The sequence below is a fragment of the Temnothorax americanus genome, unplaced genomic scaffold (genome assembly GCF_048541705.1).
Source record: "Temnothorax americanus isolate GAGA-0224 unplaced genomic scaffold, ASM4854170v1 Scaffold2, whole genome shotgun sequence".
Classification (NCBI taxonomy): Eukaryota; Metazoa; Arthropoda; class Insecta; order Hymenoptera; family Formicidae; genus Temnothorax; species Temnothorax americanus.
This window is the reverse complement of record NW_027509338.1, coordinates 3749830-3769152: the sequence shown is the minus strand read 5'-3', so window position 1 is coordinate 3769152 and position 19323 is coordinate 3749830. Positions and strand designations below refer to the sequence as shown.

General features: G+C 38.1%; 2 protein-coding genes across 2 annotated transcripts in view; both read left to right on the top strand.

Annotated features, from left to right (window-relative positions):
- Rpl19 (ribosomal protein L19) overlaps window positions 1-19323 on the top strand; it is a 94227-nt gene that overhangs the window by 60705 nt on the left and 14199 nt on the right. The gene's annotated exons all lie outside the window — the stretch shown is intronic.
- Window positions 534-17754, top strand: LOC143896813 (lateral signaling target protein 2 homolog). Its single transcript, XM_077404864.1, has 7 exons — window positions 534-597; window positions 807-1263; window positions 7088-7510; window positions 7757-8101; window positions 8333-10668; window positions 11021-11310; window positions 11740-17754. Exons 2-7 carry the CDS (start codon window positions 1225-1227, stop codon window positions 12018-12020), a joined length of 3714 nt encoding a protein of 1237 aa, XP_077260990.1. The 5' UTR covers window positions 534-597; window positions 807-1224; the 3' UTR covers window positions 12021-17754.

The following is a 19323-nucleotide window of genomic DNA, read 5'->3' as shown; positions in this document are numbered from 1 at the left end:
TTTATTTCTTATTTTTAATAATTAAAATTATTTTCTTATTCCATTTTTCTTTCTTCTTACTCTAAAAAAAATTCAGATTAAATATTTTTATTATTTAATATTCAATGTTTAAAAAAGAATATACGTTAAGCTATATTGTAAAATACATGGCAAAATTAAATTAAACTAAAAATATGTTTTAATTATTTTATTTTCAATTTTAAATATAAAATATTGTGTTGAGTTTTAGTGCATTTTTTTTTTCATTGTATATGAAATTATATATTCATGCAAAAATATATGAATTCTCTGTTATGTTATATTTGTACCAATTTTTACATCTATCTGTAAATATCAGTTTATCGAAATAAAATTCGTATGTGAAGTCTTATAAATAAAGAAGGAAAGCAGTTTGTATCCGCCGCCCTTTATACATATAGTTCGAAGGCTGAACCGTAAAACGCAACTACGGCGCTTCATCGCTTCACGATTGTTGCGCCAAACGCACGCGTGCGGCGCGGTAAGCAGTTATGTCTTTTTGCGGACCGTGTGACCGTGTCTCACGCTTGTCACCTTAGTTTTACGAACGCGCGTTTCGGTTGACATGCGTTTTCGCGAGTGAGCACCACAGGCGGGTCGCGAAATCGTCGTCGCCTTTGCCGTCGCCGTCGTCGTCGTCGCCGTCGCCGTCGCCGTCGCCGTCGCCGTCGCCGTCGCCGTCGCCGTCGCCGTCGCCGTCGCCGTCGCCGTCGCCGTCGCCGTCGCCGTCGTCGTCGTCGTCGTCGTCGTCGACGCTATCATAATCGTCACTTTCGCCGTTGCTGTAGCTGTTGCTGTCGCTGCTGTAACTGTCGCAGTCGCTGACATCGTTGTTATCGTTATCATCATTATCATCATCATCGATGCTCGTACACACAGATCGTATCGCATCGCCGTCGTCGTCGTCGTCGACGATAGTGTCGTCAGTGTCGTCAGTGTCATCGTCAGCATCATCGCCAGTGTCATCGTCAGTGTTATCGTCAGTGTCATCGGCAGTGTCACCATCAGCGCCGTCGCTGTCATCATTCATCGTTCGACGTTGCTTCGACTCGTCGGCCAAATCCCCTGGTTAAAGCCCGCTCCGGAGGCGACATGTCAGTGTCAACATCGACATCGATATCGACGTCAACATCGCCTCGATCGCGGCGGGCGCAGTGACGACGATTTCCGTCAGCGTAACTCTGATGACGTCAGCCGCGGCGCGATATGATGGAGTCCATCAGAAAATGGTTTTACAGGCCTAAGGTGATTACTGATTACCGTCGCTCATGTCCTCCGATCGCGATTGTGCGATTTGCTCCGTACATTTCCTCGTCATCCGTCCTCACGCTATGTTCGTTATCTCTATCTTAGCTGTGCCTCCCTCCCTCTCTACTTTGCCGTGCGCGTTTCTCTCTCATCTCTCTTTGTGTATCTCATATTTTTTTGCTCTCTATTTTTCTCGGTATATGTATATCATTTTCATTTACTTTCAATGTACAATTCTCTTAAATTCGCGGGACGTTACGAGAGTCTTTCACGATCATCGAATAGATTCTATTTTCTCTTTCTTTCGCCTCTCTTTTATCCCATCTCGTGCCGATCGAACGCGTGCGCTCTTTTCCCTCTCTCTCTCTCTGTCTCTCTCACTCTCTCTTGTTCTCACCGCGGACCGCGGCTCGACTTCGGCCGAGAGCGCTGTTGCCACCTGTTTAGTGAAAATTTCGCACGGCGCGAGGTGCATACACACATGATAACACTTGTACCGTGTGTACGACTTATACGCGCGCGCGGCATCGCGTACGTATGTTACACACGCACGTTGCGAGTGTAACGAACTGTCGTGGTTTTCGCGTAATCGCGCCAAGGCATGCTGGAAGCGTCTATATATCCTATACGGATTTCTCAGCGAAAGTCGACGCATCCCCGCGACTTTATTCAATTTGAATCCGGAGTATATAGATACCCTTTCGAGCTGCTCCTCGCGCTTCCGCGCTAACAGATTCCGGCGAGCTGGGTGTTGCTCGCCATATGCTGAGCCGTATCAATCGGTCAGAGATCGGTGCGATTCACAAAATTGTGCATCGCGTTTGCGCGTCTTATTCTTTAAGATTTTTTTATCTTATATTTTGAATTGCGTGTCATTTTGTATCGTAAACTCAACCTTGAATCACGTGTCATTCTATGTCGCAACTGTCGCAAGTATCATTTTAAATTTAAATATTAAACTATTTATGAACATATAAAAATGTTAATTTAATCACAACATGGAAAAATATATTTCTTCCATATATTTCTTTCATTATCTTGCCGTAAATAAAAATTTGTGCATGTCCATAATAATTTTAAGTTTATTTCCTTAGTTCTACGTCATTAAATACTACATTCTATAAAATTTTTACGAATTAATAAAGAGGAACAAATTTCAAATAGATCAGTTAAGTGTCCAGTGTTAAAAATAAGCATTTAATAATCAGAACCAAACGTGCATTCCATAACATTTAAATCATTTTGCTTTACCATTTTTTTCCCATATAAATATTTAATGAATAAATAATACTTCATTATAAAAGTGCGATTTTAAGCTGCGATTAAAAATCCAATTGCATATCGCGTTGCGATTTAAGAAAAAAAAAATCGCGGTTCAATATGTCGCAAAATCGCACGTTTCTAACAATCGGCCGAATTGAAATAAAGAATTTCGAGAGTGATAACTTTGTATATTAACGTTACATCAATGTGGCACACGAAAGCGTATAGTTTCTTATTCTCTTTCCCCTCCTTTCCATTTCCCGCACGTTTAGCTCACGTAGAATACATCGCTTGTTGCGAAATAAAACGTTCGAAAATTTATTTGTCAAAATAAAATATTACACACGAGATCCTTTTCTTTAACGATAACAATAATAATCTTTATTAATGGGGAAAAAATCCCCTTTGGCATAATATACAGTGAGGAAAAGAGAACGTACATTTTACAAAATCTAATACGAAGATCGTTTTTATATCAAGCCCCGGGACTCTGGATTGATTTATTAATTGATATCACGATATTTTTCTTCCTATTGAATTCCTTATCTCATATTGTCATCAACTGAATTATCTGCTAAATTGGTGGAGAACAACTATTCTCTAGGATATATGGGAAGTGTTACGCTTTCGCATAATTACTTTATTAACACCATAACGCGCGCCCGCAAGCCAATTTACAATGTTACGAGTCGATTAGTAATTATAGTGAAATAAGGGACGGTGAGAAATGACGGCGCACAATACGCCACGAATGCCGCGGAAAACGGAGTGATACGCTTTTGTACTAATTGCAAGGCTAAAGCGCTTAAAATTAACAATGTGTCGTAGCGCTGCACACGTGACTTTGCGCAAGACGTGGTCTCTTGATGATACGGGCACGAATAATAATTCCCAATGATATAGATTTCTCTGACGGAAAGGCAGATAACGAATACAAGATGAGTCGTTCGATTGTGCAAATTAACGTTCACGTCGCGGCTCATCGCGACAAAGCGGAGCGTGCCTTTAATATCGCGACGTGTGATACGGCAGCGCGATAAGAATCGGCGCATTTACGCCCGAGCGAAATCGATTCCCGACAATTGGCGTGTAACGAAATGTCCCCGCGTCGCGGAATTTTCAAAACATGCGATTCAATGACCGTCGCGACAATAGAGTTCAACGAATTCAAATGAGATGCGGACACGCCAAGTCGAGAGCCGCGTATGATATTGAATTGAAATAAATACCTCGGACAATATATTGCGATATCGCGGGAAAATGTCTCTGTAAGAAATTCCTATACATTTTTTTTAAATACATATTACTTGAGTCGAATAAGATAACGCAAATTTTTAATAATTTTGTTAAGGAGAATTAAAGCTATTTATTATTATTATTTTGTTAAGGAGAATTAAAACACTTAGGTTGGAACAGGAAGATTCTTAAATGGAAATAGAAAGATGTACCGCTTGGGTTTTTAATATTTATTTTATTGCGATATCGCGAGAAAATGTCTATATAGAAGATACAGCACGCGCGCGAGAGATTTGATCAGAATGGGAACATGTAAAGTGGCTGTTTTTACGACGTTATTAATAACCGGAGAAGAGAAAAAGAGAAAGAGAGAGAGTATAAGGACCATTTCTACCGTGTCACTTTTGACACCGACGAAATCCCGGTGTACGATACGATCGATCTGATTTGGTAAAAGGAAGCTCGCACACGACGAGAAACAAGGAGAAAGAAACGGAGGGAACAAAGATACATTGGGGATCGCCGGCGATGTAGGGTGGCGGCATTAACAAGAGGGTCAACACGTTGACTCGGAATGAGTCACAGCGACGCTCCGTATTTTTTTTCCCCGCGTCCGATGACATTGCCCGTGCGAAACGAACGCGAAACGCGTATTTTCACCGCGCGGTAGAATTTATCGGGTTTCCTCGGAAGCTGCAATCGCTAGCTCGACGGACGCGACGGTTTAAAAAGCATTTTTTTTTTTCGATTTATACATTCGCGTAAAATTTGCACTTTGTATTTTGTATTTTAATCATCGTGCATCGTGTATTTTAATCATCGGGATGGGAGTGCGTCATTCACCTCGCCGCGCTCGACGTTGAAAACACGCGCGACTTTCTAGTATAAATCGTCGTTACGAACTGTTGAGCGCACCGGCGAAACTGCAGAGCAGAGGTGATATTTTGAAAGAAACGAGCAGGCTCGAGAGAGCGGTTCGTCCGAATCGCGCTCCTCATCTCCCCCTTTCATCGGACGACGGCGATCGCGGTCACAAAATAGGTCGCAATTAATTTGCTAAAACGCGGTGTCCGAACGGAGGCTAGAGATGACACCAAAATCCAACACTCTAGAACCGTGGAATGATTGCTGAACACAAACGTCTTTCTATATTTTGTTTATTTCTTGCTCTATCTTTCGAGTAAAATATTATTGTCTCAAGGTGGAGAGATATGACTCAGGGGAGATACGACAATCGTGCAGACGTCAGTCCAATTAAACATAGAATATGAACAAGCCGAAGTCGATTAAACGACTGATGAGTCGACTGGTATTTTTGCATAACGGTATAATGCTTGTTATATGCGATTGAAACCATCACGAGCTTCAGAAGCGAAAGAAGAATGTTCCCAAATTTTTTAAATAAGAGATTGTAAACAGTATTTTAATGTGCGTCAAAAAATGTCTGATTTTCCGTATATACGTCATTACCGTACGGCAAATTATTCCGTATATTTTTGCAAGTTTTACAAACGCGCGGAGCAAACGGTACCGTCCACAAGCATGCCACGAAATAATTGATCGGCTTCACGAATTTTCTGATATCGTTTGATGACGCATCTTTGAACAACATTGAATTTTTATATTGATCTTGCCATTCCAGCTTGCAGTTACATCTCGACAGGATTAAAAATATACAAACGTTTATATATAGATGCAAATGTGATATTAGAATTTTGCGCGCAAGCAAGCTCTAAAGAGGCTCTTCTAGTCGCAAATTTGAATACTGTAGAATACACATCCAATAATAATGCACAATGCGATACGGAAGAACTTTCTGCGCGGCGTCCCGGAAATGAAACGATTATTGTCATCGTACAGTTATTTGCGAAAAAAAAAAAGAACAATGCGTTTTCTCTCCCGGCGCTGAGCATATAACCTTCTCCCTCTGCTCGCGCGCAAACGGCTAACATTGTTCTATAATAGTTTTACGATATCGATATACGGTAGTTTAATCGATTTATATTTGTCACGCCGCGCCGCGTACGTAAGCATGACTCCTGAGTCATTTCCAGTAGGACATATGATTCAATATCGAGTACATCCGTACGGCACAGCACGAACATTGCACCGTCAGAGATTCACGTGCACCTAAAGCACGTTATTATTAGCACGTTATTGAGCAGCACACATAAATAGGAGTATTATAAATGGGAACAGTATAGGGAGGGATTGTTTCTTCTCCGTGATCTCGCCGAAATTATCTTTCTACCGCTATATTGGAAATAATATCGATTTTAAAATTTAACCGACAGAAAAAATTCAACCCCCATTCCATTATAAATCGCGTTTTCTTAATTGCTAAAAATATATTTTTCATGAAATTCTTGTCTGCATCGATAAGACAAGAATAAATCCATGTTTGAACTTTACACAATCGACGATCCGTAAATAATGAGTTACGATCGCGCGCAATCGGTTTATTTTATCTTACTTTTAAGCATATTTTCTTGAATAAATCATTCGTTCTATATATGTCGGCTGCTCTTTTTACATGTAAAATCGCTATTTTCGTAAAAATCCTTCAGTCGCGTTTTAATCGATATAAATTAAAACCTTGATCGCGCTTCTCGAATCGGATTCCGCGTCGTAATCGGATTTAAAGCCGGCTTTTCTCAAAAAGGGATTCCGAATCGCCGCGTCTCGTTGAAACGTACGTTGCCATCGATGCGACGTGAGGCACTTCCAACGCGATATACGGTCATCGGGTGACCTATATTGACTACAAAGTATTAAAATTTACTATTATCTTAAAGTATCACGCTACGTTATAATAATTCAACGATGATTCAGCGTGCTTCTGCATCCTCGTAGGTCGCCGATGTTACACACGCTAATTTTCGTTACGATTAAAATGCTCGTTATAGATATAGGAATTGCAGGTTTCGTCGACGATTAAATCGGATTCACCCTTTACCCTATACTCGCTCGACGTCATATCGGTATAGTACAAATTCATTCATCGGGAATAATACGGTAGATTTTCCACGCGCCGCGCCCTTTAATCGTGACGTGGGTGACCCTTTCGTTATGACGTATATATAGGCGCGAATTAGTGTCATTGTTCAGATGTGTGGCTCCGTCAGTTTGCACTGCAAACGTGGATTTATCCCTCACGAGTATCCGGGAAGGAAAATCTCCCTGTCTTTTTCTGCAGAAGTCCGAGGAAAATGTGATTCAGACATTTCTTAAGCTTTGCTCGCGATATGTGAGATATACGTTGAAACGCTCAATTTTTTAAATTAATTTTTTTAAATCGATTTTCCACATTTTGTCGTTACAGAAGGATGACACAAGTCTACTGGCTCAGTTCTTCTACGCCGATGAGTCTCTGAACGCAGTCGCCTGCGAATTGGACTCCTTCGACGGCCGACAAGAGCCGGAGAGATGCACGACGCTGGTGAATCAGTTGCGACACTGTCAGGATAAGGTGCTGACGATCTGCAATCAGATAATGGACGATTTGATCCCCGAGAGCCGCGCTAATCGGGACTTCAGGGTGAAATTCCCCGATGACGTGATGCAGGAGAACTTGGCCGGGCAGCTCTGGTTCGGCGCGGAATGCCTGGCGGCCGGTTCCTCGATCATGAATCGGGAGGCCGAGAGCTCGGCCATGAGGCCGTTAGCGAAAGCTCTCACTAAGTCGTTGGAAATCGTCAGAAACTTGCTGAGAGAGCACGCGCTCAAGGGCCACATGAATTTGAAGGTATATTGAACGCATACCTATTAAGTAAAATTCGTCGACTCATTTGAAAGACAAGTTGCAGTCGTTACAGTTTCAATATTCTAAAGTTCTACGGTGCAGGATAAACGAAAGATATTCCTTAGGTCTTTGGGAGGAAGATAATTATCGATTTTATTCACTTGATCCTCTTGTTTGTTGTCTTGCATATATAGTTTACGATTTGATGAATAATCAGGCGTATGTATTAATAGTATTTACTTTTTTTAGGCGCAAAATCTTCTCGAGCCGTCTCTGGAGAAGCTTATTGAGTCGTTGAAGATTTTCGACCGGTTGTTTGCCGATTTCGAGCTGTGCTATGTCGGCGCTATGGTTCCGGTCAAGTCGACAAAGGAGTACGAGCAACAGGAGCTCGTATGTGTATTGTTTTCAGAGACTCTGCAGCGAGCGCTTGAACGCGGGCTGTTGGACCAAGCAGATGTAGATAACTATGAGCCAGCTTTAATGTTCACTATTCCCCGCTTGGCTATCGTCTCGGGACTTTTGGCACCGCCTGGCGGACCGTTGTGTCTCAATTCGCCTGACACCATAAGCGAAATGTTTAGACCATTTAGAGTAAGGAATTCACTTGAAAATTATTGCTGACTGTGATCTAGCGAATTTGTTTAAAATTGTATCTGTATGATATATTGATGGTATTATAAGTGTACAAAAAGGCAAACTCGTAGCTTTTTCAATTTATAACACAATGATCAGGATCAGCATTCATTAATCTTTACATTTCGTAGCTAAGTATCTTCTCTTCACTTGCCAAGATGTATATACATACACACAATTAATTTTCAGACTCTGCTTCTCAAGATAAGAGAACTATTATGGACGTTAAACAACCGCGAGTTGTACATGTTGGAGAAGTTATTATGCTCGAACGAGGAGCCATCAGGCTCGATTACGCACTCGACGAAATCGACGTGTCAGGACATACCGGATTTGGAAGAATACGTTCATAATTTTTATACCGGTTATCCGAACTGCAAGGAATTTATCGTTGATTTCTATACTGTGACGAGAAATACGGGCAACAACATGGACGAGGTAGCGAGCGATGCGGTTCAATCGTTGGACGAAAGTAGCAGAGGCGATCAGTTACCGAGCAAAAAGCGTGAGCAGGGAAGACATGGACGTAAAACGAAGAAAAGTGCGAAAACTAAGCGTGAAGATTTAAACATATCTTCGGACGAATGTGATAGTAATGTAATATGTGACAGCGCTGAAAAGATGCAGCAGAGTGATGGGGAAAGTGTCGACGAACGAATGCAATACGAACAGGAATTATCTGACGGCGCTTCGCGCGACATTGGGCAATTTCTTCACGACTGTGATTCAGTTTCTAATGATGAGAACGATGTTAGCGCGAGTCCCGACGCGATACAGAATGACGTTGAGACGTTGGTTGTAGCGGGAACCAGTGCTTCAAATACTATCGAAGACACGCGGAATGAGGAAAGCTTCATTACCCCCGACTTGACTAAAATGTTCGAGGGATACTCCGACAACATGGAGATTCCACAGATGCAGTATTTGTTTAATCAAGTCGCTCATGGAAATACCATTGACAGTGAGGCGCATATATCCGAGAACACTTCATCCGATTCAGACTCTAAAAAACTTATCTCGGAGGCGAATAAAACGCTTTCAAATCTTTTATTAGACTCTAGCGAATGTCCGAACGAGATCTCGGAACAAACAGACTCCGGCATATGTACGGTAATATCGTCCGAGAACACCAGCTTGTATGACAAGAGTCCGGAAGAAAAGAAAACTTTTGGTAACGAAATTCAGCAAGAAGGATGCGGTGTATCGGACGAGGAAGACACGCAGGAGAATACCAGCTATTCTTGCTCTAATATGAACTCGCCAAAGAAAAAGAATCCCGCTATTTCGGAGAACTCGTGTGTTTGCGGCATGAAAAATGTTAGCAAAACATCTACTTCGAATCACTCGATCGAAGTACCCGGTTTGCATTCGAACGGAGACAGAGAATCCACCGGCAAAAACATTCCACAAATATCGTCGAACTTCGATGGCACTAACGAGGAATTCGTTGGCGTTGCGTACGGCAACGGCCAATTGACTCTCTGTGATTCCAATCAATCCACCTTTCAGATAAACTATTCTGAGAATTGGGAAAATCTCAATTTGAATATAGACGCGTCGAGTTCCCGGAAAGAGTTCTGGGATGACTTGAAATGTGAAAACTGCCCGTCCACTTCTCGAAGTATCGAGAAAATCGACAGTAAAATAGAAAGGTACGTGCAGGATAAGGTGAGGAAAACGAGAGACGAAAAGCAACGACGGCGACACCAGCACAAAATGGACCGAAACACGCACAAAGCTCATAGTAGACTGGGAGAGAAGAGACACAACCACCTGCAGTTTATGCGGGTGGCCACAAGTACCGAGAGCTCCAGGTCGAATTCCACGGATCGATGCTTGAATGCCCGGTTGACCAGTTTCGGCGCTAGTTTGCATCTTGGTCAAAATACTAGGCAGATGCCGAATTTCGGCAGTCGCAGTCCTCACATAAGTCCGCGACTTCATCACTTTGAGTCACGCGGACAATGCTGTTGCAATCTCAGCACGCATTGCGTGAACAAACACTCCTCGCCACAAAGTAGAAAGTTGCTGGATCATAGAAGATCCCAGTCTGAGCAGATCGCTAGAATGAAGGAAAGAGATGTCGAGAAGAGGGAGAGACACGAACGAGACAAATATGCGCGCATAGAAAGTTGCAAAAGAAAACGTGGAAGCGGAAGTAGTCTAATGAATGACGGATTGGGCCCGAGGACGGACAAGAGCGGCTTGGTGACCGACATTGCAACTACGCCGCAGAACGTGGTTTGTCACGAATATCAAAGTGCAAAAGACAATAACACGCGCAGATCTGCGCGAGCAGTGAGATTGGTCAATGCCTCGACGGTATCCGGCGTGTCGTATTTAAATTCCCATCAATCTTTAATCTACAAACCCGATGTAGCATCAAGTTCCAGTTGTTCAAGCTGCTGCGACTCGAGTTCGGAAACCAGCGAGTTTCATAGCGACTGTCAGGACGACGAGGAGATTGCATTGGCGATGCAAGCCGCCGAGATCGCAAATAGAAATCAAATCAGAGCCAAGTTTCGGTAAGAGGATATATTGTTACTTTATTCACACGTACCGTGTAAACGATAACATCATTATACTTGGAGTTTATCGACATTTAAAAGATATTGATATATTTGCTAAATACTTCAATTAAAAAAAATTTACTAATCTGGATAATTAATTTGAATACGTTTAATATTCAGTCTTTACATCTTTTTTACGTATGTTTTTCCTGTATTTATGAATTTTGTATATTTCTTTATTCTATATATATTTTTACATATTTTCCTATTTTCCATCTTTCCTTGTACATGCATAATATTTTTTGAAATATAATATGCAGTCTCTTCTCCAAAATAAAATAAAATACTGCTATTATTAAATTTCCAGATCCTCGGAAGATCTTGTCCATCGCCTCTTCGTTTGCATAGCAGGTGTGGCAGACCAGTTGCAAACAAACTTCGCATCGGATTTGCGAAACATTTTAAAGTGTGTTTTTCTCATGAATAGCAGTCAGACAGTTGAAGATACCGAAGAATCGAATGTTGAGAGTTTAACTTCTGTGGCAAATGCACCACTAGATACGACAGAGACAGAAAGTATTCATGAACGGCAAGAGTCCTTACCAGAATACGAAAATGTAGAGGAAACCACTTCGAACGAACACGACCGAAGTACGGGTATGTTGATTTTTACCTGAATTCATTTTTAAAATTTAATCGCGAATATCTATGAACCAATGATTTAGTATTTAATATGTAAAGTATTCTTTCTCTTTCCAAAGGATAAAATTTTTAATCTTAAATATAATACTATATAACAAAAAAACAAAAATAATAAATATATCTCAAATTAATTGTATGTACAAATACAAAAATTAAATGTTTTAACTTCAATTTGATGTGAAATACGGTATAATATAATTTCTTCTTATTTTAATTTTGTTTAATTCTTGAGCAAAAAATTAGTCGCGTGGACAGAACTACATTCACAAACTTACTATCTAAGTTGCTCCTAAGTCCTAAGAAATAGATATTTATTATTTGACATGTAATTATATAAGAAATTTATATTAAATATAATCATGTCCCTGTTTTTCGTTTATATAGCTTCTCCTGTCACTGAAACGGGAGAGGAATGCGTCGAGAGAGCGCCTGTTTGGGTGCCGGACAACGATGCGCCAAGGTGTATGGCTTGTCAGGCAGGATTCACGGTTGTGCGACGTAGACACCATTGCCGAAATTGTGGTAAAGTGTTCTGTGGTCGTTGCAGCAGCAACAACGTTCCACTGCCTCATTTCGGGCACACAAAACCTGTGAGAGTGTGCAACAGGTGTTTTCTGTATCAAGTGACGCCTTTTACGGTATCTCAAGTCTCGTCCGCCAGATGAATGTTTCCGAAGTGGCTTGTAAATCCGGTTATTTTCTATCGAATTTTTTTCCCTACGCGATACATTTCCTTTTCAATATACAAGATATTCGCGCAAGTTCGACAACCATAATTTTCATAATAAAATAAGTAAATGTTCTTGTATCTTATAGGAACACAAGTGTCAAAGTTTCGTTAGAGCATGTAATTATATGATACGCTCATCCGGTGTTGAAAAGTTTAGTTCGATAAATTAATCGCTGCTTTATTAGTTATTCAATTAAGAAATTGAAGTAAATTTTTCAAGTATTTGAATATTTACTCCTCTTCTGCTTTTTTTTTTTTATTTCTTAGGATACAAAGATACATTGAATATATATCGAAACATCTGGTGACCTTTCGATTTATCCAATTTTCAATGTATAATTTGTAAAAAAAAAAAAAACTAGACAGACGCGTTTGTATAATAACGAATAGAGGAATTGGAGGAAAATCGTTGTCACTAGATTACTTATATGCGTTATTTTTACACTTGTATGCACTTAATCAATAAAATTAGATGTATAAGCTCTAATTGCTCATATTTTTACACATCATGATTAAATATTTCTCCTAAGATGTCAATCTAATTTGTAACAACTGTGGCAATGTAATTTGGGTATATGGGGTGTAAGATTTCTCGTATATTCGTTTCAAAATTTTTTTAAGAAAATTGTCTATACGTATTTAAGCGATTGTATACAAGATAATAATTTTCAAGCACGCTTCTGCACATTACTATTACTCTCTCTATTACTATTTTCATATTATTATTGTCTTTATTATTTACAATTAGTTATTATTATGCCTCATAAATATGATTCTTTTTTTATCGAGATTTCTTGTTCAAATTATTATAATAATTATTATTATATAGGAGAAGTCAGGGTCGAACGCAGATCCTCGTGCGTAAACTCAATGATTTATTAATCATCTTAGTACATAAATCCAAACGTTTCGGCTCAGATTTGAGCCATCTTCAGCAGTAACGAAAGTTTGTCACACGTTCTCCGTGCCAAAAGACGAATTTACTGATTCGAATTGTTAGAAACGTAGACCAATTGATCCATATCTGTAATTTATTTAAGTTAATGATACGATATATTAAGAAAAAAACTTCAGAAACTCACCAAACAGTCCGAAAAACGTGGGAAACGAAGCCAAGTACAACAAGAATAATCTGCGAGGAGACTTAACGGTCTCGTCGACACGCCACACAACGATGAAATGACAGAAATTGCAGAGGAGAAGTGTGTCATAAGTCAAAACACCGGCGAGGATTATACATAGTGTGTCAAGTCAATAAAATAAAATAACAGATATTTGGTGTACCACAATAGTGAGGCAGGATCTGACAACGTCACAATATATTATGTACCAATAGTGAAGCGTTCATGAGCATGGATTACAATTTGTTCAAAACCGCACTATATGCGTGATGCAAGAATTCTGTGTCATTTTGTGAATTAATACCATTCTTTTGTAGTTTGATGTGAGTCATTTCAGAGACTAATCTAGATAAATATCTTTCGTTATCTAAAATTTTGACATTCTCTCAATCAAAATCATTCAATCTATGTTCGGTGATAACCGATTGAGTCGTTGTATTTCTATGAATGTGATTACGGTGTTCTGAGATTCTAGTTTTCAGTTGTCTCATCGTCTTAGCCCACGTATGACGCGTCACAATTTTTACAAGATATTTTGTATACTACATTTTTATTAGATTGAATTAGAGAGAAGGATATCTTTCTGTACTTTAATAAATTTTTTAAGTTTGTTCAAACTATAAAAAGACAAGTTGACATTTTGTTTTTTAACAACCCTTTTAAATTCTTCAGAAATACCCGGAACATATGGAACCGTGAACCAAGTACGTCGTTCCTCTTCGTTCGTGGGTGGAGGTTCAATTTGTTTGCGAGTACATTTGTTAAGTAACGATGTTATTCCAGTATTAATTGTATTAAAGATAAATGCCAACGGGTAGTCGTTCTCCAGAAGAATATCTATTATGAACTTAATGTTCTTAGAATGGTATCTCGGATGGGAAAGTAAGAAGGCCCTATCCACCATGCCTATGATCGTGCCTCTTTTCTGAGAGACAGGGTGGTGCGACAGGAAATTAAGATACCGGCCTGAGAACGTTGGTTTGTGAAACCAATCGAATTCTAATGTGTTCTCATTTTTAATAATTGTTAAGTCTAAAAAATTCAGCTTATCACCCCCCACCTCAATTGTGAACTGAAGTCTAGGGTGATAAGAATGAAATAAATGCAAAATAGTGTCGAGAACGTAAAAAGGTACTGCCATGGCTATGTCATCTACATATCTAAAATAAAACGGTAAAATAAACGTAAGTTGTCGCACACACTGCTTTCCAAATCCTGCATTGTATGCCATGTCTGCAGCGATGGGAGAAAACGGAGAGTCCATGGGAGAACCAAATTTTTGTTTATAAATCAACTTGTCAAAACAAAAGTAAGTTGAATTTAATATTAATTTAACTGCTTTAATAAATTCATCCTTTGTGTGTGTGTGCGGTATGTTGCAATTTTTAGAAATGTGTGACCATCTAATGGAAATGCTTTCTAAGACTAAATCTGTAGGGATGTTCGTGAATAGAGAGATTACATCTAAGGAAATCAGTATACGTAATTATTATTCAAGTGTGTTCCATTTAATTTTTTGGCTAATTCGAAACTATTATCAATATGACTGTCAGGTTTAGGAATATTTTCAGAGATAATCTTGTGCAGAAAAAAGGCTAATGCATATGTCAGTACATAATAATTGTTTGTATTTATAGTCTGAAATGTATTTTTGTTTTTTTCATCTCACAATTGTATCCCTAATTTTTCTTGTGAGCGTTAGTGTTGTGTCTTTATTAATTTTTGTGTATGTGGTTGCGTGTCCGATAACATATCTGTGATTCTTTGTCTATAAAGTTCTTTATCCAATGCTACCGTGTTATTGCCTTTATCGGCTCTAGTAAAAATAATATTAGGATTATTATTCATAAATACTTTTTTGTGGCTTTAACGAGATTAGAAATTTCCGAATGGAGAGGGAATTTCGGAGAAAAAGAAAGAAGGTTGTTAATGACTGGAATGGAGCGGTTCTTAATGCTCAAAATCTTATCTATGTGTAAGCCCCTCGTGTTACCTTCTGTGTTTTTTATAAATTTGATAAGAGTCTTTTTTATGTAGTTAATGGGTAAAGATGTCATTTTTTATCGTTGTGTGCCATGGCGTGTCGAGGAGACCGTTAAGTCTCCTCGCAGATTATTCTTGTTGTACTTGGCTTCGTTTTCCACGTTTTTTGGACCGTTTTGTGAGTTTCTGAAGTTTTTTTCTTAATATCTTATTATTAACTTAAATAAATTACAGATATGGATCAATTGGTCTACGTTTCTGACAATTCAAATCAGTAAACTCGCCTTTTGGCACGGAGAACGTGTGACAAACGTTCGTTACTGCTGAAGATGGCTCAAATCTGAGCCGAAACGTTCGGATTTATGTACTAAGATGATTAATAAATCAGACTATTGACTTTACGCACGAGGATCTGCGTTCAACCCTGACGGACCTGATTTCTCCTATATTTGAATTTCGAGGGTCCTCATATTAATTTATTTTATAATTATTAATTTCTTATAGTTATATCATTGTGCAGAAGCTTATTACAAAATAGAGATTTATTTCTGTCAGAGATGTGTGTGATAAAACCTTTCTCGCGTTCTGTATTCTAAAATGAAAAAAAAAAAAGACGATTGAGATACAGATACATCATTAAGTTATCGATATATTTATAGCAACCGCAAGTGTAAATAATATATTCTTGATACATGTCATAAACTTATGATATAACTTATAAATATAATTCAAAATTATTAAAGAAAGCGTGGAGCCACACATATTTAAAAGGATTCGAACCTATAAAAATATTAGTTTCAAAGTTTTAAATCAGCGGACAAGTGATGGAATAGCATTGTTACATCGCTGTTGTCTCAATATGAAGATTCATTTCTTTCGAAATATCTCAATTTCTCGTTATAACAACCAAGAGATCGCACTCAAAACTCATGCATTTTCGACACGCTTGGGTTGACAATCGACAATTGATTCTCCATGGAAGGCAAGGTTTCCTCGTGGAAGACTTACAACATCACTTTCAAAGCGTCAAATTATATATAGTGTATATATACCTGTGTAATGTATAATGTGTATACTTGTATGGGAATGCGTATGCACGTTCAAACGAATAACGATGAAGAACGATAGAACGAAAATTCCGCGTTCAATAGTTGCGTCACGCCGTAACTTATTACCGCGAGATAGAATTTCTAAACGTCTACTGCCCGTTGAAGTGTTTTGGAGTATATACACAGGTGCGTTAGCACACACCACCAGCTCCTGTGCCAAATTTACGACAATAAGTTACCTCTTTCTTATATCTCTCACACCAATTTGGTTCCTATTGGAAAACTCGTATAAGATACTTCCGATTACTATGAAACATTGCGTTACGTTATAGGTCTGGGGAATGCGAGTTTTATTCATGATAGACGGTCATTCAGCGTCATACGTGCGCTCGATTGATAAAAAGAGCGGTTGAATGTGAACAGATCTTTCGCTCATTGACGTTTCATGAATTTTGTCGCAATTAATAGATTTATGTCGTTACCAATTTTGTCTCTAGTTATGTTTTATTATAAGGAGACGTCTCAATTTTCACAAGATGTGAGACAAAAGATATCAATCATGATCAATTTTATAAACTGCTTTTCTCACGTTTTCGTTCTAATAAATTTTTGTTCTTCAAATTTTCATATTTAATGAATCTTAATTTGTTGTTACGTCAATATCTAAAAGTCGACACAAATTCAAACTTGTGGTTTATTAATTAATAGCAATTTGGGACACAATATTTAATTAAAAAAGAGTTTAATGAGTACAATTATGTATAGACGATTGTATATAAATTGAACGGTAAGTCGATTTGTTGCGGTTAACATCACTTAAAGCAATTGTGTTAATTGAAGCCGACATATATCGATTAATCTGATCATTTAGATACATAATTAAGATTATCGATTTTCATATGAACGTATCGTTATATATATTAATGTTGTCTTCTAAAATAATGAATAGTGATATAACTCGGCGCGATCAGATTTGGAAATCGTTATGTATTATAATCGCGTGTGCGTATCTATTGTAAACAACAGATAGGACTTTTTACTATTCGAAGAAAGAGAAATATTGTACAATGTCTACGGAACAGTGCTTGATGTAAGTCGTGAGAAAATTAGTAAGGAAGAGACAAAGAAAAGAACTTATTTCTGTAAGGAGCACATCGAGTAGGAGGTATAATCCTTATATTACAGATGTTTACACGGAGAGTTATTTTTTACACGTAATCAATGCCTTGCTAGAATATCGTGCTTTCAATTTCGAATGCGACGAAGAAAGCCTCCGGCTAAAAAAAGGCTAGCGATTAAGCGCGACATCGCTGCTTAAGCATCTCCCTTATGTAATGTGTGAATCATTTTGGTGATCAGGTTTTTCCCCTGTGCCTAAAGTATATCACAGGCACCGAACTATATTAATAGTGGAACGCTCCGACGCGCTCGAAATGTGATCTGAGAGAGATAGCTCTAATTTGAAAAAATCTCATGTGTCTCTCTCTCCCTCTCTCCTTTCCCTTTCCTTTCTCTCTCAGAAAAAATACAGTCCAATAAACTTATTTGACGTTCTTTAAAAGGACATAGTAATAAAGTACTAAACCCCTAGAGTAATATATTGGCAGCAGATTCAATTAGAAATTGCTATAGATATAGCAGTGCTTTATATCCGCATTGAACTTGTGTGTGTGTTTTTTTTTTTAAGTAGAGTTTGCTGCTGCAATTTAACAGTAAAGTATTTAATTAAATTAATTGGTGATATGGCTCACTGCGCTAACTAAACTTTCGATAAGAATGTGCAAGATTTCTACTAAATAAAAAATGAGAGGAAAGAACAGAACTTTTTTCTTGCATATGATTGGTATATATATATGTATGCATATATTGGTATATATTGGTATATATAGATATAAGAAATTGCTTAAGGAACTAAAAAGAGTTGAAAGAAAGTTTTAAAAAGCATGGCACTGCGTCCCGACTAGGGGCGAATATCCATTAAAGAAGAAGAAAAAGAAGTAGAAAACTATCTTTTATAACAAATCTAATTCTCTCACTCGTTCTCTCCCTTTCTCGGTGTAAAACACTTCGTGCGATGCTTATATAATAGGAAGGAGAATTCCAGTATTACCATAGTTCAGTGATCGCAGATTAGCCTGTGAGCATAAATTAAACGAAAAGGATAGAAACGTGTAAAAAAAAAAGAGAAAAAATAGATATGTAAAATATTGAAGAGTTGAAACGAAATATATAGAATGGATCAAAAGTCACGATGTCGCGAATAAATTTGACTAAAGAGAAGCTTTATTGTATTTATATATGTGCGAAATAAAAATAAAAAAATAATGTAATGTTGATTTTGACGGATTTAATATTATAGAAGAAAATTAATGCTTATCTTAAATCAATTACTTTAATCCTCGGAGAACACATGGGGTCAATTTGACCCTGTTTTTTTTTTGCCAGAAAAATTTTTAGCCAAGAATATTAAAAATGAAAAAAAATAAAATCTTCTTTGCAAATTACTCTTTTTTTTTTTTTTTTTTTTTTTTAGAACACTCATGGGTTAATCTGACCCTACACACACTTTGATCGTCCACCATTTTAAATTGACGATTGCGATTAGCTTGAAAAAATTTCCAGATGTACCTTGAAACAATGTTAAATCAATTGATATAAATAAAAAGTGCCGTTGGAATTATTTATATACTTAAAAAAATAAAAAAAAATTTTACTCTGACTCAGATTGACTCAGAATGTTCTCCGTGGATGAAAAAATAGGTGTGTTCTCGGAGGGTTAACAATAGTTTGTTGATTAGCTGCAATTTCGTTTCTCTTTCGATATAGTGATTTTGGTCCACCCGATAAGTCGAGGGGCTTACGATTTGTCAATTAATTAAGAATTTTTCATTACAAGGCAACAAAATGTACCCCTCTGATTTATTTTTTTATTATTTGCCTAAATGGTACGTATAGAAAGGTATTTTTCATCAAACTCGCGTTTGTCGATAGATCGTCTTGATAAAGGCACATGATCGTTCGCCGGAGAAACAATCGGTAACAACGTGCAATTAATGATAAAAATGATATTATTAATTGTTATTGA